At 42.1% G+C, this 25,816-nt stretch overlaps 2 protein-coding genes across 3 annotated transcripts in view; one reads left to right on the forward strand and one right to left on the reverse strand.

Moving 5' to 3' along the window:
* Positions 1 to 3,348, forward strand: part of ELAPOR2 (endosome-lysosome associated apoptosis and autophagy regulator family member 2) — a 50,908-nt gene extending 47,560 nt beyond the window's left edge. Inside the window, exon 21 of the mRNA XM_059816038.1 lies at positions 1,286 to 3,348. Coding sequence (XP_059672021.1) covers positions 1,286 to 1,345 — 60 coding nt within the window. The 3' untranslated portion in view covers positions 1,346 to 3,348. The remainder of the gene's footprint in view (positions 1 to 1,285) is intronic.
* Positions 3,349 to 8,212: 4,864 nt separating this feature from the next.
* Positions 8,213 to 25,816, reverse strand: part of GRM3 (glutamate metabotropic receptor 3) — a 53,671-nt gene continuing 36,067 nt past the window's right edge. Inside the window, exons 3-5 of one of the 2 annotated variants that reach the window (XM_059816252.1) lie at positions 22,193 to 23,259; positions 13,885 to 14,059; positions 8,213 to 8,286 (exon numbers count right to left, since the gene is read on the reverse strand). In XM_059816252.1, the coding sequence (XP_059672235.1) occupies positions 8,213 to 8,286; positions 13,885 to 14,059; positions 22,193 to 23,259 (1,316 nt within the window). The remainder of the gene's footprint in view (positions 8,287 to 13,884; positions 14,060 to 22,192; positions 23,260 to 25,816) is intronic. The other variant, XM_059816253.1, reaches the window with a different exon arrangement.

Consider the following 25,816-nt stretch of genomic DNA (forward strand, 5'->3'; position numbering starts at 1 on the left):
AATTTAATGTATAATTCTCCAAAACAAATGTTATAGGCATCATTTTTTATTTATGCAAAAGATGAGGAAATTCATCTCCTGCTGCATATGCATGTAAAATATGGAATAAATATAAGGAGGAAAAAAGGGGAAAAAAAGAGGAGAAATGTAAACTGAGAGATAAAGAAAAATCTGAAGTATCCTAACTATATGTTCAAGCTTCAGGCAATGGCATTTCTATGAAGCAAAACATCTCATGAAACTATTAGTGGTTTTGAGTATCCAAGGAATTCAGGGCTAGACGTGTAATATAGAAAGAAATGACTTGTTTTTTTTAATGAGAATATAGAAGTTAAAGAATTATTAAACTGCTTCAGATTGGAGGCTGTTCTAGTTCCATCTGTTTTCTCCAGCATATTGATACCAGGTCCTTCAGAAAAATTAATATATACTCTGCAGTAGGCTAGTGTAGGACAATTTTCACCCCTGCTCTTTCTCACATCTGCACTAGGCTGTCCTGATCTGAGTGAGAGGGCTTTAAAGATCAGATCATGAGGTCAGTTTAACATAGTTTCCAAACTGTTTGTGTACACAAACAGGTATAAAAGGTAGCTATACAAAGCAAGAACCAGCATTTTGTAGTCAGTAGTTTTGTTAGGGCTCCTTCCTTCATTGCTTCTGCATGGACCATTGGGTCGTTCACACAGGCAGTAACACGTACGTCCACACTTCTCACCCTGATGCCTGCTGGCCAGATGGCCTAGGCTGTCACCCAGCAAATAAAACCAGAAAGAACACTCAACCCTCCAGCTCTGATTTTTAAGATGGCAGAGGATTTGGAGACTCTTTTTGTCCTGTGGATCTCCCAGAGGAGTTGGGATAGGAATCCAGGAGTGAGGCAGTGGTGTTCACATTCACAAACTTTTTTCTCCAAACATTTTATATACTGTAGGAAACACATTTATAAGTAATAAAAACCATAGATATGATTACCTTGCAATTCCCCAGCTCTGATGACCTGTCCTATACTATGAGTATGAAATGTAAACTTTCCCTGTACCCTCTGAAGTAAGTACCATGAACAATATATACGTCATCATTTTATTGATTTTGCAAATTTTTCAGAATTAGTAGTGTTATTAAACAATAAAGGGTCAAACTGTGCACTTAGTGACTGTAGTAGAAATAAAGTGAAGTCTTTGGCAAAAGCTGGTCTGGGGATATTAAGAGAAAAAAGCGGCTGTAGTAACTGTTGGAGTGAATTTGAGGAATCTCAGTTGATGGGAACCTGTCTTTTCCATTGCAGGAAAAGGAAGATCATTTTGAATCTGTTCAGCTGAAATCTTCAAGATCCCAGAATATATGAAGAATTAATGCTGCCTTCAAAGAAACAAACCTAATTTCTATTTTTACAGGACCATATTTTAAACATATTCTGGCACACATTGTAGTGGTGATCTTGGTGAGAAATGCTTGACCATTTAGGAGGAAAGAAGACAGGAAGCAAACCAGAAAATTGGATTGCCTTACCATGTGATTGAGTACCTTGCCAAAAAAGAAAGCAGACGCTTGGATTCCATACTGGGAATGAAATTCAACTCAGGAAGAGATATACATACTACAAATAACATGAATTTTTTGCATTCACCTAGGCATCGCTCAGGCATGCCATATGATTTGTAGGTACCTTTCATTTCCTATCACTCCTTCTGCGTGTATTCATGAGAAATGATTCTCAGAGAGGCCTGAAACCTCCTTGCAAAGGTTGTGTATTGTCCTTTAGTAGCATAACTATGAGTCTCTCTTAAAATCAAAATTGTGAATGGTACTCAGAATGAGCCTCAGGTGAGTTTTGAACTTTGGAAAATACTTTTGATTTTAATGCTTTGAAGGGCTGGATGATCTGTGTTGGCCACTAATACAAGAGGCATGGTGTTGCACCTGCAAGTTGAACCCATTCTGATGCCTAAGTCATGGCCATCGGGGTTGGGGTGAAACTTGGTGCTATTAAATTTAAATGTGTTAACTGCTGTTGTATGAATCATAGGTCTGGGCCCATGACTTTATGGGCAGTAGCAGGCTCAAACTTTATGAAGAGAAGGAAAGTGATACCTGTTGTGCAAGTTGCACTTGTCCCTCTCTGTGGAGCTTGTCCTTTCAAGAGAGGTCGTTGGCAGTTTCAGTACCCTCCCTTGGGCTGCAAATATGTCACCTTTCCCTAGATTGCAGACCAACAAAGCCTGAACTTTGGAGGTAAAGCAAGAATCTCTACTTCTGGAAATCAGGTATCAACTTTGTAAGTTGGGAGGCTTATTAGAAATACTCAGCCACCTTTATTCCTGGATCTACGCAAGGAATGAGGATGGATGCCCAGCAGAGCTGAGCATGGGTTACGTACTTGCGCAGGTCAGCATCTAAAAGCTTTCTGCTGTCAATGCAAGTACCTGCTTTGGAAGAAGGGCACAAAATGGTGCCTTGAAAACTGGAGGCTAGGTGGTCTTTTTCATAAAATCAGCCACATTATAAGCATGTGATCTTCATAATATCCACTGTAATAATCTCCTGAAATTCCCATTGAGGTCGACCTCAAAGGAATCTGAAACTTAGGCAAAAAATATTTGAGTAAAATTATGCAAGACCTGTATAGACCCAGGAGAAAATGAGGAACAATTCTTGTACTGACCTCTGGTCAGATTCATATTTCCATTATAGCAAAAATATGTGAATTGTGGAATGCATCAAAACCAGAAAAGACACATGGGCAGAAATAGTCTTTTTACTATAAGGAATATAGATTTTTGATTTTATATGACTGAGCTAGATCTATCAATAAAAGAGGGCCCACTTTTAAGTAAAATTTAAATTAAACTGAATTTTCTGCACTCTAAATATTTTATTATACAATAGATGTGGACAAAAATTTTATGAATTTTACATTTTTTCTTTTCTTTAGGGAAAATTCAGCTCAGTTATTGTATATCTCCAGTCAAAGACCACAGGCTTTACTCTTTTGATGGGAGATACTTCAGGCATCTTAACTCAAGTTGTGTATATTTTTTGTTGTTCTTGAAAAGGCACTTCACTTTCCCAACAAAGATTTTTATGGGGTATTGTTGAATGTATATTAAATACACGTTCCTTTTTGTATATTTTGTACCATTGCACACTTATTATTGTACATTGTATTTGTTGTCATGATGTCATTTATATATGGTTGTCAAAGATGATATGCTCATGGAGTAAATGGTTATGGCTGTGGGATTTCACTTCTTGGATCTTTTATGAAGAAGGTTTTTATGTTGTTGATTTTTATTCAACTAGTGTGCTGTAGCATCAAAGATATATATCTGATGGGCATTCATAAAATAAAGTGAAAATATATTTGAAATTTTGGCCTTGAGATGTTTGGTGGAGCTGCAGCCTTTCCTGAACATTGCAGGTCTGCAGTGGTGGCTAGAGCTTTTCACTGCCATCAAATTGCATCTGTCTACATCTCCTTCAACTTTTTCCCTTCTCTCTCCATAACTTTTCCAAGCCATAATTATAGTTCATTCTCCAGAACATCATTTCTTCTTTCATCACTGGACCCATATCTCTGTAATGTCAAAATGCCTTAATTTTTATGAACTATATTTAATTTGACTTAATACCACAGAGGGTTTGTTTGGTTCCCTTCTCTTTCCCTTTTATTTACCAAATAAGGTGGAGAGTGGAAATTTTTTGACAGCTCTGACAGACTTTGCTGTAAGACCCTTCTCAGCTCTGCTTCCAAATGGTTTGTCATGATGTTGTTGAAGATTCTTCTAGGCAATCTAATAGGATATTTGGTGCAGTGCTAACATAGTGGGATACAAACCAATACTATAGACTTTACTTACCTTAAAATAAGAAAATTGCATTTTCCAACAATTAAGCAAGTTAAAGCTGGCATATTTTAGCTGACTTCTGCTATTCTTTTTTTTCTCTTAAAGATATAGTAGAGAGGGGAAGTTTTCATTTTCCCATAAGAGGCAAATTTTGGAAGCTTTCAACACTTCATTAAGAAATCAGCTGTCTGTGACCTCTTCCAGTACTCTGCCAAAATATACTTACAGTAACCTCCCCCTTTTCTATGGAATCACATCAGAAACTGTTATGTGATGCCATAAAACACTGCGAATCAGTCTGTTATGTGTTCACTTGATTAAACGAAATGCATTTTATTGCTGCATTTGCATGCTTTTCTTTGAAATCTGGAGTCAAGCAACTGAATCACTTTGACGATTAAGCACATTTTAGTTATGTCTCTGTATAAATTATTGGCAAATTAGCAGAATGTTATTGTCTCAGCTTTGACAGTACTTGCTAGGGGGGAAATGTGCAAAGAATGTATTCTGTCTTGGCTCTGATTATATTGGTTGATGTTTGTAATATATAATGTGATTGATTAAGAGTCTAGGTTTGGGGAAAACTAAGTGTCTTAGAGCCACAATGGGAAGTTACTTAGTAGCTTCAAGGAGCTGTCATCTTCGTTCAAAGAAAGGATTTGACTATTTGCTCTTGAAAAAGAGGTTCTGGGACTCTTCGTTAGTAAAGGGGAAGTTTCCAGTTTTTGATTTTTCTGTCCTGCCAGAGCCAGTAGTACCCATAAAACTGAGATACATAATTATAATCAGACAAGATAGCAGCAGATGTTACCATTTAGGAGCCAGTGGTTGTTGACTCATCTCCAGCAGTGGCCAACACAAATGCTTCAATGTAAGAGTAAAAGCAGCTACAATTGGTGCTGACACGCCAATGGGGATGACATTTCTTCCTAAGCAAGGAATGCTGCTGGTTGGTCCATTCCATGAAGCATGGAGGCCTTAAATAGCTATTCTAGGTAATGTAACAGGGGATGATAACCTCAAGAGAAATCTTGGGGCGTTCTGCTTATCTTTGGTGGTGGTCTCTCTTAGTCTTTCCCCTTATATGCTTTCATTGAATGCCATTGTTTTTATTTCTTGCTGCTTTTGAATGCTTGTGAAATGTGTTTCTTTGGCAAGCATGTAAGGAGACAGAACAGAAATAAAAGGAGGTCAGGCTCATCCTAAAATATACAGAGTGTGTCACAATGTATGGTGACATCCCCAATCACCTCGTTGGATGTGCCCACACTGAATACATGCAGCAGGAATGAGGGAGACGTGAGAATTTAGCTGATCATAAGCTGCCACTGTGTTTTGGTTATTTCTCTGGATGTATAGAGCTGGACCTCATCAGGAAGAAAACTCTAAGGTCCCACGTACTGGAAGGCTGGTGCTCTAACAACACTAAAAGCCAAAGCGAGGTTGTGTGGATGTGTGTTTGCTTGAATAAAAGACAAGCAAGAGTGACCTCTGAGAGTTTTGGTGTTATATACAGCCCTGCCTGTCCTTGCCTCCTTCCGTACTGAAAATGGCAACGTACTAAAAAGTCACTCTCTTTAGGGGTAACATGCTCTGTTTTCCAGTTTGTTGTAGGCAGTGGCGAAGTTGTTATCTGGCTTGCCGTTGTTGCCTCTAAAGGAGGGGTTGGTGTGCGTAGGGAAGTGGCACTACTGGGAAGAGAGAAGGTGCTTCCTGACCCTGCCATTTCCATAGAGGCAGAGGAAGTGAGAAGATTGGGGCTCCAGGTCTCCCCCTGGCCTTTGCTTCTTACCCATCCCCTTCCTATTGCAAAAACAGCCCAGCCTGGCCTTGGCCTCTTCTTGCAGGGACAAAACTCAGCTTCACCTGTGTTGCTGAGAAGCTTTGAGGTGGCTCTGAATAAACAGCTTCTGCCTTTCATCTTGCAGACTGCAAGCATTAATGAGTAGGCAATGACATCAGGGCCATCAGACTGCATTTGGTGATGAATTAAGGGTTTGTTTTGGTCTCCCTTACTCTAAACGTACTAACTGGGTGAAGGATTGCAGTGGAAACCTCTTTAACCAGAGCTGAGATTTCTGGGTGCAGCCAGGATATTTTGGACATTTTTTTCTGATTTTGGGGATTTGTTTGGAAAGATTAACCTCAGCCTAAAGTAGCAGCCTGAGATAAGCCAGGGGAGTTATGCCTACTTCTCTCCACTGATTACAAAGGGAGAAGAGGTTGACAATCTCATATGTAGCTATTTATACTAATGAATGTTAGCTGAGGTACATTTGACCCTAATTGTTGCTTCACATAAAAATTGAGAAGAAATTCTCATTGGCTTAGGCATTTTTAAGAGCTCCATAAAGGTAATGTGGATGCAGGGACATCAGCATTATGGTCAGATATTCTGACCTTTTGCTATACTGTGAACAGACTCTTAAACCACAAAAGAGCACACAAAAGTCAAATGAATGTGCTGCCCAACTTGAGATGCTTTAAGGAGCCTTGATTTAGAAAGCAAGAGGCCCAACCTGTCACAGCTTGACCCCTGTGCTGTACATCAAGGTGGGAACCAAGCCCAAAACATTAGGCGCTCCAGAGCGTGTGGAAAGAGAGAAGCTGAATGCAGAGCTCTGCATGTAATGCTGGCTGAGCAAAGCCTATTTTGGGGAAGGTCACAGGGGTTTCTGTACTAGGCAGCTCCATGATGCAGAGGCTTAAATGGGTGCCAGTGTAGAGAGTTGTGGAACTGTAGACATCAAGAGGTCTTTGCTGGTGGACATGTGGATGGCCAAAAAAATAGGCATCTATCTGTGAGTAGGAATTTTAAGAACCTGCATCTTTAATTTTTGCATTCAAAATACCAGCTACTTCCTTTGCCAGTTCAGTCCTAAGGACTTGCACCTTTCCAGAAATGTGTAAAAACCTCTGCATTTGCAGGAGTACTGGTCTTTAGAGAACTTGTACATCCAACCGTATGCATCTGTAGTGTCTGCCTTTCAAGCCTCAGTGGTGTTGCCTTTGAAGTCAATGAAAATTTTGCTGTTGACCTGTGCTGGAATGAGATCAATGGGAACAAGCCCTTAGGTAAATATGCCCAGACACATTAATCAAAGGTGTGTTTGTTTCCTTAATGACTTATTGGACCTGGCAGAAAGGAGGATTTCAGATTGTTTCAATAGAGTGAGGGCAGCTGTAAGAGTGCAGTTATAAAAGCCAGACTTTAAGGGTATTTGGCAATTGTCTAAGTAGCCAATATGTGTGTCTTGAATCATTTGGTTTGAATGCAAAGGTCACCCTAGAGACACGTGTAAATGTCTCCTGGATTTCTCTTTTTTGACTTTTTTTGGCCTCTGTTTCTGTGGTGCTCCAATTACCTTTCACGGCACTGTTGATGCAGACAAACTGAACCAGCTTTGTTTTGGCTGGAGGTATGAAACAGTCTTAGCTAATTTTCTGACAGATTTTCTTCCATCTCTTTGCCCATCTAATCTAAAATGTCTTTGTTTTTTATATGCTACCAATCTATTGTGTGCATGACAGCATTAAGTCATGCCAAATGAGTGAACCAGTGATCAAAAATTTTTTGCTACTATCTCATTGAGATGCAATTAGACATTTTAACTTTTGAAAATTACCCCACATTTTAATAACAAGATGAGCACTTGAGATGCTTTACCAATGTGCATTTTTTTTCAGGAGAGGGAATTTATACTTGACCCTGACAAAGCATTCATCGTAAGCACATACAGTGTGATATGGATTTTGTAACACAGGCACAGATTCATACACAGATACGTGTGTACACACAGTAGTACTGCAGACTTTTTATCCTTTTTACCTACCCTGGTGTCTAGGGAAATGTAATGACCTTGAGGGAGGAAGAAACAAAAATGAAACCATGCTGAAAAACTTTTATCTTTTTATTATTGGTGCCTTTACATTAATACTGCTGTTTTGTGCTGAGAAAACCAATCCGTTACACGTAAGGTAACTGTAATATACAACATAGAAATGCAGTCTAAGTTAATTACAACAAGGAGCTACAAAAAAATTTGGTAGGAAAGAAGTCACCTAACATTGCAACTGTGCTTGCAACAAATCACTCCCTTACTGCAGGACTATGCACATTGTGAACCATGGTTATTTACATGTCCCTTACAACTGTTAACAACAGAAGGGCTAAAATCAGTCTAAAAAGTTCCAGAACATCACTATATACTGTACAATCCTCAAAAATAATTTATTACACTGTTTCTAAAAAAAGGTACTAGTTTTGTTTTGATTTCTTTTGTTTTCTGGTGTTTTCCGGAGTGCACAACATGTGCAAAATTTTGCCTAACAGTCTAAAAACTCAAGAACTGAACTGCAAGTCACAATCACAGAGATGAAGTGGTGGAGTCCAGAACTTCCCTTCCGTTGCAGACGGTCGGTACATACATACTAGCAGATGCTAAAAGAGAAAGAGAGGGGAAAATCAACCAACTTCAGGGCAGCAAAAAATTACAACACACAGGATTAGAATTTATGTTGATCTTGACCATCTCACCCAATTTAACCAAGATGCTCAATGAAAAGTCACTGTATGTGACTGCAGCAGTGGAGTGGATGGAAGCACTGCTTGCACCTCTACAAGGCAATGAAGATCTGAGGCTGAACCATCCTCTGGAGGAACCTGATTTCTCTTTGCTGACCATTGAGAGCACTTAGGGTGACTAAGCTTCTCCAAGAAGTGTCTGAATAAAATACATGAAGCTTTTCTGGTGATTCTGGGCCACTGGGTCTCACTATAGCACTTTGCATGGTAGTGTGAATTAATATAGCTAGAGTGGTGCTAAGAGATGTCTGTAGAATAAAAAATGAACCTTTGGATTTTTGTGGGTTTTTTTGCAGGAAATGCCAAGGTCTGATCCTTCAAGCTTTCACATAGTTGGAATGGGCATTTCTGAAATAAAACGTGCATTTTTAAATCCAGGAGAAAATCCACCCCAGTTCATTAGGACTGTGTGTTGATCTACTTTTTAATTAATAAAAATAATAATTCTATGTACATGTTGGATGGAGTGAAGAAACTTTTGAATAACTGAATTTGAAAGCAAGATTATTTCTCACCTAATCCTACAGTATTTTCTGGCCATAATACTCTTCATTTCTAGTTTTGGATCAGGATTCCATATGCACCCAGAGGTGAGGGCCAGATTCTGACACCCTTGTCTACATTGTCTACTGTTTTATTAAACATGTTTTCCTTGTTTCAGTGATATAAGATGACAATTGAATCTGAGTATCAGAATCTGTTTCTAAATGTATTTGTATTTTGACTGTAGGATATAATACCATTCTGCTAAAGCCTTGTGGATTTTAATTTAAAAGCAAGCTGGTTTGTCCATCTTTGTTAAAATTATCCATTGGGCGTCAGAAATGTGTTTTCAGATACTCTGTGACATCTCTGCTCACGGCACCGTAAAGCTGTTTTTTGAAAGACACATTAGGTTAATGATAACAGTGACCCAAAGAAATGTGATGCCTTCATCAAAGAAAACACAAGGCAAGCGATGACTTAGTAAACTCAATCATCCAGTGTAAAAAGCAATTTATGCAGCTGACAAGGGCATGCTCAGTCTTCCAAAACTGGTGCTGGCTACACTCTTAGTTGCAGACTGGTTCTCTAAAGACGCCCAGCATCATTTTCAGAACAGATCATTCTTTCTTCAGATCAGCTACCATTTCTAATTCTTTCATTGATTGAATAAATATAAATGGAAAACAGAAATGCTTTAACAAGGGAAATTTAGAGACACCTATTGGGCTAACCTACTACTTAGAGGGCAGGACATATTCCTGATAAACAGGTGAGCCTAGAATGAGCCCCTGCTCTGAATTAGGTAGATGGCGTTTGATCTCTCACAACCTGGATATGTGCTGAAAACAGCCATTTGTACGTAAAAGGGCACAGGGCATCATGTCCATGATTTTGTGAAAATTAACTATCAGGATTTGTATTCTGTTTTTAACGGAGTATAATATGGCAGCACATTGACCTGAAATTTTTATTATTGTTGTTATTTTTATTTCTACTTATTGTTGGCAACTAGAAAAATCAGTACTGCTTAGGAGACCTGATTCAAATCCCTGTTCTACTGCAGCATGACTACAGGCAAAAGCATTTTTTTTCTGTGAACATCAGTCACCCACCCAGAACTTTTTTAGCTTCAGGGTTTTTTTGAAGTCCAACACATTGAAGAGCACGAATAGCTCAAATACTGCTGTAACTGAGTCAGGAGGATGTCAAAGTTGGACAGAGAAATACAGTGGTAGGCAAGAAACAAGTGGCCTTGCCTTTTGAGATCCCAGGCTTCCTCCACAGCACGTACCACTCTTGTAGTGCCGGGATGCAGTTATTAACTCTGCCGGGTGAAGTAAAGTGTTCACACTGAGTATCCAGCGCTCTCTGAGACTGAACAAAAGATCTTGCTTTTCCTTACAGACCTCAGCAATGATAATCGCTGACCCTGCAGGGTTCTGAGTTTCATGTCGTGTCCTATAGCAGCAGCCAAGGGATTTCCTGAAATATGTCTGGACCTGTTAGAGACACTTCACCTCCATTTTGCCTTGTGTTGAGTCCAAGGAAAAACATGTGGCATGACCAGAAGTCTTGATTTGGCTGCAATTCCTGCTTTTGATCTCCCCATTTTACTTTGATAATCCAAGGCAAAGAACCAGAGGTAAAATGCAAGAGTCCAGCACTGCCATGGGCACCTTGCAGCATGCCTACATAGTCAGGAACAGGTAGATTCAAACTTGCTTTCTGTTTGCTACTTCCTCTAGTCATGCTCACAGTCAGACAACTGTGAGTTAATCATGTATAAAAGCCATATATCAGGGCTAGTTTGGAGCAAGGGCTGGGAAAATAAATTCTGAGAGAGAAAATTTACCAGCCTGGCTATAAACAGTAGCTTCAATTCTTTTTCTGACCCCTGTGGAGGACACCTGGAGGAGATCAAGTCTGTGTGCTGCTCTGCATGTGGGCATAACCTGGATGAATGACACCTTCTGGGTGCAAAAGCTGAGCCTGAATCATGTACGTGCTTAAATCCGTCCTGAGCTCTCTGGGAAGTTTTATGAGTGCTGACCTCCTACCTTATGGGAATACCTCTGCCAAGCCCATAAAACAGGCCACAGGAAAACTGGAGAACATCCCGATGGGGGAAACACTGCAGGGGAGGCAGAACTTATGCAGCACTCCACCAAATGTGAATTTTCAGATTCAAATAAATGTGTACAGATATACATGTTTCAAAACATGTTGTATACCCAGGTACACATATATCCTGCCTCTCTTCAGCTTAAAACTATATTCTTTTGTAGTCCAGACTTCAGCTGTCAGAATGATCAAAGCTCAGTGCCTCTAAAGCAAGTTTCCTCGCTTAGCAGTCAAGCATTCACCTCTACTTGCTTTCTGCAGAGCATGTGGCAAAGAAAAGGATCTGTATTCAGATGACTACACGAGGTGCTCAGTTTAGCTCTCATGACCACTACTAACACTGCAGCTTATATGGTTGACCACTGACTCAGGCCCTCCCTCCACTGCTCGGTTTAGGGATGTAATGGCAATACACATTTAGAGCTAACACTTAACACTACCCAAGAGCATCATGAGTGTCACTTATCTTTTCTCATACTGTTTGACCAGTTTTCATGGTTCAAGGAACTGTGATAAAAACTCGGTGAGTCACTTGCTGTTCATGACCCACTATACTCATAGCATTAACAACTGATGGAGTGAAGAGGTGGTGGCAGCCCTGAGAGGCAATGGAGGTGGGCATCCATGGAGATAGACAGGAAACACACTGCCCGTTCGAGCAACTTGGGTACTCCTGTCCTCTGAAGCTCTGATAATGAACAAGAACTGGCTTTCTGGATGTTGCTGTTACTAGAATGCCCTGGAGCTAATTTTGATCAGTCTCATATTAAGCAGTTTCTGACTGATGAAAACACCATCAAGACCAAAATAAAAACAAGCTGACAGCCCTGGGACTGAGGAGAGGAATATTTTAGGCAAGGATTAGAATCAATTTGGATGACAACTTTTCTGGAGGTTTATAAATGACAAAACAGTTTAAAAAAGAGATGAGAATTTATTTAAAATAATTTACAAATAAATGGAAAGGAGTAAGGGAAAATGTTCCTTCTTAAAATATTGGTGCTATGATAGACAGCAAATTCTCAGTGTTATTTTCTGAAATAATTGTCCAAGATGGAGACTATAGGGCTTTTTCCATTGTATATGATGGACCTTTTAGTCCTACTTCCAGGTCCATGTCTTGACATGGTCCCAAAAGGCCAACAAAGATGAGCAGCCCTTATTCAGCTAGGTGTAAGCAGGAAAAGTAAATGACTGCAGCCACCTTTCTAAACAATGAAGTAGCAAGAGATTGTAAATCTGGATTTTTATGCTTTCCTTAATGCCTTAAAGCTATTCACAAACCTGAAAAAGTAGGCTTTTAATGTAAAGATGTGCACTGAGGATGTCTTTCAGTCGCATGCATGCTTGAGCACACACATGTATTATCCAGCCATTATAATAAAAATATCAAATTCCAAAATGCAATCCTGTACAAAAGTATCCATGAATCAAAATGGTTTCTGACTAAACTTATTCTGTAGTAGTAGAGAATTAAAAAACTTGGAAAGAACACTTATACAGAATTCATAAGGGATGAAAACAATCTCATGGGACTTACCATTTCACCAAGGGACCAAACTTCTAAAGGTTATGGGGAATCCATTGGTCTTGCAAATCCAGCCCTTTTGGGAGTGCTCAGCACTTTAGACACTTATGGCGATCTCATCTCTCTTAAGTTTTCCAAAACAGCAAGGAGATTTTGGTTTCTGGTGTCAGGGCTGGATGCAGTCCTGACTCTGATGAGGTGGGGGACGAGTAGAGCCTCATGGCATCTCTCTTGTTAAGGGAGCATGGGCATTCACACACAGCATGGTTTGGGGTGGGAGACCCAGAGATGACTGGGACACCTTTACCTTCTAATCCCTGCCAATGTGATACACAGCAGGGTCCCAAGTTCCTTCCACATTCTGTCTGAAACCTGAAATGCCAAAGATTTCTAGCCAATTTTGAAATTTAGGTCACACTCAAAAACCTCAGGCTAGGCTAGCCAAGGCTAACTTGCTGGCAAGCCTTGCTCTGTGTCCCCCCTTTCCTCTCTTATTCCTTGGCTCTCTCTAGTTGTAGTGTACTTTTCCAATTAGCTTTCCACGTTAGACATGCTGTCTGCAGAGCTCCATAAAGAAGGTGTTGTGTGCTTGACTAGTTAAGCTTCACAAGGAAAAAAACCCCAAACATACAGGTGACCTATATTTTTTTTAAAAAATAAAAAAAACTCTCTGAGCAACTCACCCAGAAGAGGAGCGACAGCCTCAAATCAAAATCACAGATGTGAAACTGCTTGGGATGAAGAGACTGAATATGAGGGAAAGGAGGGAGGCTGAGCAGATGAGTTGTCCTTACCACAGAGCACTGATTGCTTCTCCTGGCTGTGGCACTTAAAAAGGGTATTGCTCAACACTCAGCGTACAGATGCAGTTTATGGCATTCCTTGTATGCATTTGCTGCAGACTTGGAACCTTTCCTTGTAATGCAGGCGATAAGAGCCGTTGAGAGCATGCTGCATTGTGGCCCTGGTCCTACCGACATGTCATTTTGACAGGAATACTCCAGGGCAATCTGTTCCTCTCACTGCTGTAAGAGTGACAGCAAGTGATGGGCTCTACTTGCTTTGCGCAGCGGGATGGAGTCAGAGCCCACCGAAAGCTTTCTGCTGACTTCAGTGAGCTTCAGAGCGGGCTCTGAGCTGATTCCCATGGGAGCAGAAGGAGTTTTTCTCTCCAGACAGAAATGAAGTGATGCTTCCACAGGGTACACAGCCCAGCCTATAAAGGTCTTTTTTTGCTGGTAAAAACCCCATCTTGTCTTTACCCAAACTCACTGCAACCCCACATCCTTATAGAAAGGTGGAAACGATTTGTTACTTACACTGGGAGTAAGTGGTCCCGGTCCCACTGACGCTGAACCTGTTGAGATGGAGTCTGTGAGTGACCACGTTCTTCTGGGGCTGGAAGAGGATGATGTGCACCTTGGGCGCGAACAGGCAGCCCAGCACAACAAAGCCGCTCAGACTCACAGAGATGCACATGGTGGTGGTTTGCACCTAGGAGAGAGTGGGCGCAAAGCGCTGTGTTTCAGTATGGAAAGCTCTGAAATGCAGAATATTAGAAGCATTATCATACAACAGTAGGAACCAGAGTCCTGGGGTTTTGCACTGGTACAGGCTGGCTTGAGCATCTGTCGCATCCTTATCTGCCACAGTCCTAGGATCATATGAGTGAGGTGCATGGTGCTGATGGTGCCCTGTGTCTCTGCTTATCAGGGGGAGCTTGACCGAACATGTTCTTCCTCAGTTTAGTGAAGGAAGGGTAGTTCTGCTCTCTTTCTCTCATCCTCCATGTCCTTGATTCCTAAACTGATCAGGAAGTTCTCTGTAATGCCTGTCATGCAACAACTAGGCAAAGCTGGCTGCAGTGGAAACTGGCTTGCACATACCGTGCTTTATGTGGGGTTACGTTGGATGCCTCATGCAAAGCATCTACTTGAAAAAGAGTTTAGCCTCCAGCCTCAATCCTAATCAGAGGACTTGAACAATCCCTTGCAGGAACATAGGTGTGATTTGCAGTAAACATAAGAGCTGGTGACATTTGTCAGACTGGGCCTGAAAGGTGCCCTGACTTTGAGACATAAGTTTTTGGGCTCAGAAATTAATTGTTTGTAAGGCTGCAGGATTTTAGAGTAGTTGCCTTGGGGCATTTGTTAGTGTAACTTTGCTGGTACTGTCTATCTTTCTTCCTTTTTGTTCAATGGTATAACTAGATGCCAGTTTACCGCCTCATTTTCAGTTTATATTCTTTTCTTTCAAACAGATTCCTTAATTAAGATGTTGAATTAAACTGCTCTAAAGTCTACTGCTTAATTTGAATGATTATACATCCATGGCTCATTTTTCCTTAGTTACACTCCTGCAGTCCTTGGAGATTAGCCTTCTTCCATGGGAATGCTTCTCATCTGTCCTTGTCAGAAATAATTGGTGCAAAATGAAAAATAGAGTAGAGAATGGACTTTGTTGTTTTGTATATATACAGAGCACCAAACGCTTTGTCAGCAGTAAATATAATTAATGTGATCATGTAATAATCACTCTTTATCCACAGTACATGTGACAAGCACCATGAAAAGGTGCTCAGCTCTCACAGGGTGATTGAACATGGATGAGCTTACAGCGGAAGCATGAGAAAGGGACACCTTAGTGTTTCCAGATGCACTTTCTCCTTCACTTCCCCGCATTTAGCCCACAGGGGTCTGCAGTCAGTTCTGGGTGGTTCTTGAACTGGCAAAACAGGACAGGGAGTTTTCTTATAAAACAAGAATAGATGAAGGGCAAATCATGCCTGACAAATTTGGTAGCCTTCTAAGACAGGGTTACAGTATTGGTGGATATGGGAGGAGCAACTGACATCATCTACCTAGACTTCTGCAAAGCATTTGACACTGTCCCACACAACACCCTTGTCTCTAAATTGGAGAAACATGGATTTGATGGATGGACCAGTCAGTGGATAAGGAACTGGCTGGATGGTTGCACTCAAAGAGTTACGGTCAACAGCTTGATGTCCAAGTGGAGACCAATAACGACTGGCATTCCTCAGGTGTCGATATTGGGACCAGCACTGTTTAACATCTTTGTCGGTGACATGGACAGTGGGATTGAGTGCAACCTCAGCAAGTTTGCCAATGACACCAAGCTGTGTGGTGTGGTCGACACGCTGGAGGGAAGGGATGCCATCCAGAGGGACCTTGACAGGCTTGTGAGGTGGGCCCGTGCGAACCTCGTGAAGTTCAACAAGGCCAAGTGTAAGGTCCTGCACCTGGGTCGGGGCAATCCCAAGCACAAATACAGACTGGGCAGAGAACGGATTGAGAGCAGCCCTGAGGAGAAGGACTTGGGGGTGTTGGTTGACGAGAAGCTCAACATGAGCCAGCAGTGTACGCTTGCAGCCCAGAAAGCCAACCGTATCCTGGGCTGCATCAAAAGAAACACGACCGGCAGGTTGATGGAGGTGATTCTCCCCCTCTAGTCCACTCATGAGACCCCACATGGAGTACTGCATCCAGCTCTGGGGCCCCCAACATAAGAAGACACGGACCTGTGGGAGTGAATCCAGAGGACGGCCATGAAAATGGTCAGAGAGCTGGAACACCTCTCCTATGAAGACAGGCTGAGAGAGTTGAGATTGTTCAGCCTGGAGAAGAGAAGGCTCCAGGGAGACCTTATAGCAGCCTTCCAGTACTTAAAGGGTGTCTACAGGAAAGATGGGGAGGGACTCTTTATCAGGGAATGTAGTGATAGGACAAGGCGTGATGGTTTTAAACTGGAAGAGGGTAGATTTAGATTAGATATTGGGAAGAAATTCTTTACTGTGAGGGTGGTGAGGCACGGGGACAGGTTGCCCAGAGAAGTTGTAGATGCCCCAACCCCAGAAGTGTTCAAAGCCAGGCTGCTCAGGACTTTGAGCAACCTGGGCTAGTGGAAGGTGTCCCTGGCCATGGCAGGGGGGTTGGAACTAGATGATCTTTAAGGTCCCTTCCAACCCAAACCATTCTATGATTCTATGACTCTATGAAGGTAATAGTTTCAGGGTAAGTTCTCTTCACTAACTAAGCCCTCCTCCTCCCCAGACTGCTCTGCTCGGGTTTGTGCCTCCTGGAGCAGCTCAGCTGTGCTGACACAATCATACACTCGATCAACGATATGATTTGGGTTAAAAATAGCACCATCCCACAGAGTTCCTTTTAACCCAGGTCAGCTCAGTGGTTTGCTGTGTAAGCTAGCCTCACAGATACTGGTGTGCTGGCAGAACGGAGGCAATCCTGCTAGACCAGACAGGAATGACTGGTGGGGGGTGAGCTCCTTGAGCCAGAATTACCCCTAAAGAAAATGCGGGGAGAAACTGTCTAAACGGTAGGAACTTTGGACACCTAATTTCATTATAACCAGTTCAACACTCAGACTTTTCCCTTCCTGTGTTATTGATGCATTTTTTTAAGCTTTTGTCCAAGCTGATCATGTTGAAAATTCCCTTAAATGTGCTAGAGATTGGGGCTGTTGTGAATTTATGTTATGTGTACTTATTTAATCATATCAGGTTTCGTTGTATCTTTGAATCTGAAATTAATGTGGATCTCTACATGAAAATCAATGGCATCAGAGAAATCTATCTTTTCCAGGAGTACTCCTTTAAATTGTTGACAGTGCAGCTAACAGAGGCAGCCACCAAATGCAGCAGTTTGCAGAGCAGTTCCTGGCCTCTGCTTTGGGATCTTCTAGACCTTCTGGGAACATTTTCTGGGGTCATTGGAGGACTCTTGGGAACACTTCAAGGAACGTCAGGGTGCCTTGCTGCTGCTGGGAGAGGATTGCTGCAGGAGCCTGTGACTTTTAGCAACCACCATCAGCTCCTAAGGAGCTTTGTCATCTCTCCTTGACCAGTTTGGAGCTTTGGTCTGAGCTGACTCTTGATTGGGTAAGGTTGGGCACTCTTGTTGCAGGTGCTGGGAGGAGCCTTCTGTAGGTGCTGGGCAGTTAACAGGTTCAGCAGGGTGCAGAAATGTGCACAGAAGAGGGCTAGACACTTTGCTGAAGGCTGTGTTTGTGTGCGAAGCAAGGGGGATGCCACAGGGCATGGTCGTCAGTGCCTGCAGGGGCAACTATCCCTGGCATATCAGGATTGACCCAGACTGAGCTCCCAAGGGAGGATGCAGCTCTTCAGCTTTGGGGCTGCAGGGTTGCCTAAGGTCTCCCATGGGGGCTGGGGGAGTTGTTCTCCTTTTCTGCAGGAGACGTGGAGGATTTCTGTTGCCAGGTTAAGAAGCTACGGAGGGAGGTCAGCAGACTTTGCAGCATCAGACATGATAGGAAAAAGATGGACTCAATCTTCTCTGACACTCTGCAGGTACAAGACCCTGCCCTGTACTAGAGAAGAACTAGAATGTCTATGTTTGTTTAGTTGGGAAATGGACACTCCCATGATGATGAAGCCTGGAAGTCTGTGACTTGTGGCAGCAGGCAGATGGCTCCTGCTCTACTTACAGATCTGCAATTACAGCACAGGTCAGTACCCTGCTAGGATGGGGGAGTAGAGGGGGTTGCACTCTGTGTGAGAGAGCAGTGGGAGTGAATGGAGCTCTGCCCAGCAATGGGTCTTGAGCCAGCTGATAGATTATGGGTCAGGATTAGAGGGCAGACCAAAGCGGACAACATTGTGGTGGGTGTTTGCTATAGACCACATAATCAGGAAGAAGTAGAAGAGGTATTTTTCAGACAAGTGGAAGAAGTCTCATGTTTGCAGGCCCTGGTCTTCTTGGGGCAGTTCAACTGCCCTGATACTCACTGGAGGGACAAGACAGCAGGGCAGAGGTAATGCAGGAGGTTTTTGGAGCACACTGAGGTCAACTTCCTAAAACAGGTGATTGAGGAACTGATGAAGGAAGACGATCCTCATGATGTCATACTTAGAAACAGGCAAGAACTTGTCAGGAATGTGACAGTCAGGGAAAGCTTTGGCTGCCACAGCCAGCGAATGGTGGATCCCAAGAGGAGGAAGCAAGGCAAAAAGTAGGATTGCCACCCTGCAGAGCAGGTTGACCTGTTCAGGCATCTCCTTAAAAGAATACCATGGAATACGGCCCTGGAGAGAAGAGGTGCCAGGAGGCCTGGCTGTTTTTCAAGAATCGCCTCATCCAAGCTTAAGAATGGCCCATCCCAATGGGCAGGTAATCAAGTAAATGTGGCAGGAGGCTTACCTGGATGAGCAATGACTGCCAATAGTCAGTATGGATTTACACAGCGGAAATTATGCTTAACCAACCTGATAGACTCCTACAGGGAAATGACTGGCATGGTGGATGATGAGAGAGTAGTTGGTATTACTTATTTTGTCTTTAGTAAGGCTTTCGACACTGTCTCCTGTAACATCCTCATTGACAAGCTGATAAAGTACAGGCTAGATAAGTGGACAGTGAAGTGGACTGAAAACTGGCTGAACTGCTGGGCTCAAAGGATTGAGATCAGTGGCACAAAGTCCAGACAGAAGCCAGTTATCAGGTGTTCCAGGGATTGATATTAGGACCAATGTAGCTTAACACCTTCATTAACAACCTGGATGCTGGAACTGAGTGAACCCTCAAGAAGTTTGAAGATGATACAGAATTGGGAGGAGTCATAGGTGCACTAGATAGCTGTGCTGCCATCCAGCATACCTCGACAAGCTGGAGAAATGGGATGACAGGAACCTCATGAAGTTCAAGAAAGGGAAAAACAGAGTCCTGCACCTTGGGAGGAACAACCTCAGGCACCAGTACATGCTGGAGGACACCCAGCTGGAAAGCAGCCTTGCAGAGAAGATCCTGAAGCTTCTGGTGGGACAACCGGTAGATCATGAGCCAGCAACGTGACCTTGCAGCAAAGAAGGTCAATGGCCTCCTGGGCTGCATTATGCAGAGCATTGCCAGCAGGTCAAGGGCAGTGATCTTTCCTCTCTGCTCAGTCCTGGTGAGACACACGTGGGGTGCTGTGCCCAGATCTGGACTCACCAGTACAAGAAAGACATGAACATATTGGACGAAGTGCAGCAAAGGGCCATGGAGATGATCAAGGGACTGCAACAACCGTCATATGAGGAGAAGCTGAGAGAGCTGGGATTGTTCATCCTGGAGAAGAGAAGGCTCAGGAGATCTTATCAGTGTGTGTAAGTACCTCATGGGGGGAGAAAAGAAAAAGGAGCCAGACTTTTCCTAGTGGCACGCAGTGACAGGACAAGAGGCCATGGGCACAAACCAAAATGTAAAAAATTCTGTTTAAACATAAGAAAACTAGGAAGATGGTCAAACACTGGTGCAGGTTGCCCAGACAGGTTGTGGAGTCTCCATCCTTGGAGATATTCAAAACCTGACTGGACATAGCCCTGAGTGACCTGCTGTAGGTGACCCTGCTTTGGGTAGGGTTGGACAAGACAATCCCCAGAGGTCCCTTCCAACCTTGGTGATTATGTGAAGACACGTTGTGTGTGGAAAAATCCCACAGCTGATGTCATGATTGAATCACCAAGAGCTCTACTGTAAACCCTTCCCCCAGAATTCCTTTTACTGTTAAAATGTATTTGATTCAGGGAGAAGAGAGTGGTCATGCCAATATAAGCAAGCTTAGACTAAGAGAAGAAAAGCATGTATGTACTGAGGCATAGCTATACCATAAACCCTTCTCACAGCAGAGAAGGCCTTAACCAAATAGCAGGGTTATCTGGTGAGTGAATCTGTAAGACATACAGTAATATGCTATCCCAACATATCTAACATGCTGTCCGGCACAGCATGTTAGGGTTCATAGGGTTCATACAGGGACATTTCTGCTTCAGTATTGGTAGGGATGTATACTGTGTTGAACTACTTTTTTTTGTTTGTTCTTTAACTACTACAGTGAGGTCAACACCAAATCTCTGGATAAATTTCCAGGAGCTCTCCCTTTTTTTTTCAGAAGGGTGAATCCTAAGTAATGTTTGTGCTTAATGATGAAATCTCAAGCCAGTCAATATTCCTTTTTTTCATTGCTACTATTGTGTTTCTGTGGCTGTTTATTGGTGATGCCACCAGTATTGGTCTGCATTAGGATGGCACAGGTTGATTCAGAGTCAACATGTAACACTGCATGGAAATTAAATAAAGGCTTTTCAAAGGAACCCCAGAAGTGTAGACATATAGGATGGGATTTTCAACAAGCTCCTGACATGTCATGAAAGTATCAAAAAAGGTGTTAAAAGCATTTTCTGTCAATTTGGTAGGACTGCCTAAATGCCTACGGGTGGTTTTGAAAATCCCACTCAGGAGATAAGGCTGAAAAATGCTGCTTGAGCAATCAAGCCACGCTCCTCTTGACCATTAGTGTCTGTGCTGCCCACTTATGTGAGTGTCCGCACTGATATTACCCGCCTTCTGTGTCTATCTTCCTGATTACTTTGGGTGTCCGGAGCTGTTCCCCAGTGCCTTCCTTAAACTTTTCATTCATTAGCTTCAATCCATTACTTGCCATTCTAACTTCTCTGAGACTGAATAATCCCTTTCTCTCTTTTTGTTGCCTTGAAATTATTTATAGTCTGTGATCACGTCTCCCTGGGTTTACTCTTGTCTAGACTAAATATATTTAGCTCTTTTACTGTCACTCTGCATGTCTTTTACTGTGTCGTTTGTTATCTATCCCTGTTTTCTAGAGATTTTCAGTACCTTTCCTAAGCTGAGAAAAATAGTACTAAATATACTATTCCAGGGTGGTCACACCAAAAGTATGTTAAACGACACTATTAGCTCTACAGTTTTATATGCTATTTCATGTACATACTACTGATTATAATACTACCCGAAGTTAGTCTGCTGCCTTTCTTCTGGTAGAAAGGTGAATTAATTCACCGCAAACTGCTGTAAGGGCAAACTCCAGCAGTCACTTCTCACATCATAATAACTGTGAGATTTCCAGTGGAGCAGATCTGAAACTTTTTCTGAGACAATTTCCTTCTATCCAAAAATATGATTTTATTGAACTTGAAGCTTTGCAACACTGTGTGTCAATTTAAACCATTTAATGGTTTTTAAGTTTGTTGGTGAAGGCTGGCCAATATTTTCTGCTCAGTGAGGTATGTGTTTTATCCCCTACAAAGTGGAGAAAGAATAAAAAGTTCAATATTCAAGCATAACATTTGTTGGAACTTTTCCTGTTTCATAGGAAATTTTGAAATTCTTTCCTCACCTTTCTTATTTGGAAGAAAATACCATGTTTAAATGGCAGATTCTTTTGCAGAAGGAGACTAGTTAGTTCAGTTTTTAATTTAAGGCCCACCTCCACCAAATAACTCATTATGACTCATTCTAGCGCATGATCTACTAGGTTTTTCTGGTAGGACTATGCCTTCACATACTGATGTACCAGTATGAATATTTAATCCATACACTATGCCTCTATCACAATCAGACTGATAGTACTAATTCCTTACATGTCTAACTGTACATGCTCATGTAGAGATAAGCTAAAATTTGATAATATGCTTAAGTGGACATTAACATTGAAACAGGGCTGTTTGCAAGGGATCCAGATGACAAAAGAAGTGAAAGAAGCTTTTAGTGAATGACGACAGGGTCATTTAAAGTGATGCACATGATTTATGGAAACAGATATCCAAAGACTTACTCTGTAGTCACTGGATGTCACATAAAATATGGGGAGAAAGGCCAGCCAAATGATGCACGTTGTGTACATTGTGAAACCGATAAACTTGGCTTCGTTGAAGTTCTCTGGACATTTCCTTGTTTTGAAGGCATATACAGTGCATAAGACTACGAGGATTACATCATATGTTAAGGAGATTAACATACTGGAATCTTTGACATTGCATTTCAATATGACAGTCTCTCTCTTCTCAGGAAGAGTGTACCGCCTAGTGCCAGGGGCCTCCAAGATAAGCCACACGGACACCACCACAATCTGTACCAAAATGAGACTCAGGCAGATGAAGACCTGAGAGCTGGGGCTGATGAACTTAGGCCTTTGAGCACCATTCTTTACACCATCAAATATTCTGGCTATGCAGTTTGTTTTTGTCAGAAGGGCAGAGTAGCAGACAGCAAAGGAACTTCCTAGTCCCAAACGACGCAGGGTGCAGATAGCCGGAGAAGGCTTTGCTATGAAGAAGAAAGTCATGCTGTAAGACAGGAAGACCCCAAAAAGCAATATGTAGCACAGTTCACGGCCAGAGGCTTTGACCAGGGGGGTATTGTTGTGCTTAATGAACACTGCAATGACCATGAAAGTACAAATAAAGCCCAGGCATGCAATGGTAACAGGACCTATTGCCCAAGCATCTTCCCACTTGATGTAGTCTTCTGGTAGGTCATAACAGCCAGTCAGGTCAGCCGTGGGCCATTTTCCAGGTCCACAGTCTGCACAAGTAAACTCGTCAGCCAGGTACTCATAGGTTTCACAGGGAATACAAATCCAACAGCAGACATCTCCTGGTTGCATATTCTTCATCTCGTTAGGAGCACAGGGGTCACTGCACTGGGAGACGGGGACAGAGCTCTTGGACCAGTGGATGGAGTCTACCTCAAGTGACAAGGTTTCTGCCCATTGACCAACCTTCACATAGGAGTATCTGCCTCCAGTGTACTGAAAATTGAACACGTTGTATCGTCCTATCCCATCTCCATAGGCATCAAATTTGACCATACTCTCTGCGGCATTGGGAGGGTTGAATGGAGCTGTGAAAAAAAAAGGAAATAGAGAATGCTATTATCAAAACAGCAGATGACTTTTTTCATCCTTTTGGCAAGCACAGACACCTGACAGCTTATAGAAACCAATTCAAGTGCCAACAGGTAAGTAGAGAGGTCTACCTTTTTATCTTATTTTTGAAATGTTTTTGCCTTGTTTGAATTTGGAAGAAGAAAAGAACTTAGATAATAGAACTCTATCTCACTTTACTGCATGAGAAATATTTGTGAATGTGGAAAGTCACGTTAGATTACCAATGACTTTACTTTTTTTGCCCTGGATACAATTATTTACCCCAGTATGCACAACTGCTACCTTTCACATTTTCTCTTGAAAGAAGGAGATCTGCTTCTGAGACGTAGCGTTATTTGGTGAAATTCGGCTGTCATGATATAAGGATATTTGAACAGCCAGATCAATAAACATCAGTTTTGAGGCCAACAGTCTGGAATGCGGTTGAATAGAGGATTCATTTTGAGGATGATGGAGAAGTAACTATGAAGTCCTCAATTTCTTTCTATGTCTTTCTCACTTCTCCCTGTGTTGTAGGAAGTTTTCGATCCCTTCTATTTTGCTTCAATTTTACCAGTTTATGATATTTCTTGTCTGGTCTGAGGTTGCCAGCATGTGCTGCTTTGGTCCTATATCTTGTTTGGGGAATAGATGAAAAAACCACGAACTGGATCTGTGACCTTCTGTGAAATCAATATCGTAATACTTCCAACTGGTAAGCTCTAGAGAGTTTTTGTTTTTTCCTCCAGCTGAGGCTCATGCAGGGAATGAAGAAATATTAAAAATGTAGGAGGAAATTGCATTTACCATGTGATTTATTGGTCGTTTGCTGTAGCATCAAAGGTGAACAGCTTTATAGGCAGGAAGCAAAAAGGGTTTTTTTTGCCATTGATGAGCAATAAAGGTGATTTCATTCCCCAGTGTCTTTGGTTACAGAAGTGGTTTCACTGTCATTGCTGGAATAAATCTTTTTCCCTGCATCTGTACCCATGCTGTGCAATGAGCAATATCGTATAAGGGTGTAATATCTTCCTCCACTTCAGCCTCCAGATACTTCGGATTTCTTGCAGCAGATTCATTTAACTTCTATAAAGCACTGAGGCCAAATTCTTCCACCTTTATTCCTGCAGAGTGTTACCTTATTTTGCCGTACTCCCACTAAGGCCAGTAAAAGGGACAGTGGTTTTTGGCACAGAAGCCCTGATTGGAGGGTTGATGCATAACTTGCACCTCCCCAGGTGCTGGACTTGGAGTGTATTTCTTTCCCAACTTTATTCTTATCTTAGGGCAATCTTGGAAGATAATTTATGCCCAGCTATAGCCTCTTCTGGGTTTGAGCCAAGACTGCCTGTTCTTACCCCTGCCTTCTCCTGCGCTTTACCACCTCACCTGTGTCAACAACAGTGGTGGACAGCCTTGGTTTTCAGGATTACAGACTAGGTCTGGGTAACCCAGGAATGTGTAAGAAAGAGGATTATTTTCTCTTTTTCTTCACTGTTGGCATCTAGTTGTACCCCTGTCTAGCCCAACAGGACCTCTGAGAGCACAAAAATTAAAGGCAGCATAATACTCCCCCAAACAGCCAGTCCTCCTGGAAATAACATGCTCTAAATTAAACAGGTAGCTAAATTCAAAATATAGGTCAACAATAAGACTATTAAGCAGCTTCCCTTCTCTCTGTCCTCCTCCTCATGCACAGACATGCAAGCCCTCTCATCCAGGAGCAGCATTAAAATGAAATCATAATGCAGCACTTAACAGCTCTTCAATAATGTGTTGTCATTGCCAGCGTCTTATTTCATTGTTCATAACACTTCTACAGATTGTAGAAGCTGTTCACACAGCAGCCCAGTTTTAAGAGACAATTTATTCACTTCAGTGTTACACAGGCCAGCTCCTGAGGTGTGCTGAGAACCTGTGACTTTTACTGGGACCAGTGGAGCCACAGGTAAGCAAGACAAACTGTGAACTCGTTGCATGGCTTATCTTCTGACAAGTGCGTAATTTCAAGTGCATGAGTACCCCAGGGCAAGTTACGTGAGGGTCAGAAATATCAGCACTTTTCAGGAAAGAGTTCCCCCTGTGTAACATGTTTAACAACTTCTTAGTTCTGATGATAGAATATTTATCATTTAAATAGAGCCAAGTATTTGCCTTGGACTTTGCAGCTAGGTCCAGAAGGCAAAGCAGGCAATCTCACGTATAGTTAACTTGAGGCTCATGCATATGTTGCCTTCCATGGGGCTGTTCCCATGCTACAAATGTGAAGAAAAGGTTTTTTTAGGACAATACTTTTTAAGTAAGTTAACCACAGCTTGTAGCTTGAAACATTCATTTTTAGTGGCTGCTGATAGAGGAAAATAAATCACACTCCTTCAGCTGGAGAGGTTGAAATCATTTAACCAAACAATGATGTATAAAATTATAGTATGGTGAGCCAAAGCCTACAAATGAGCCCACTGGGTGGCAGCAATTAATATACCCACTAACTGCATATAAAATTACTAAGGCATTTTAACCGATATTTATCAA

Source organism: Gavia stellata, chromosome 4, assembly GCF_030936135.1.
Source record: "Gavia stellata isolate bGavSte3 chromosome 4, bGavSte3.hap2, whole genome shotgun sequence".
NCBI classification, from domain to species: Eukaryota; Metazoa; Chordata; class Aves; order Gaviiformes; family Gaviidae; genus Gavia; species Gavia stellata.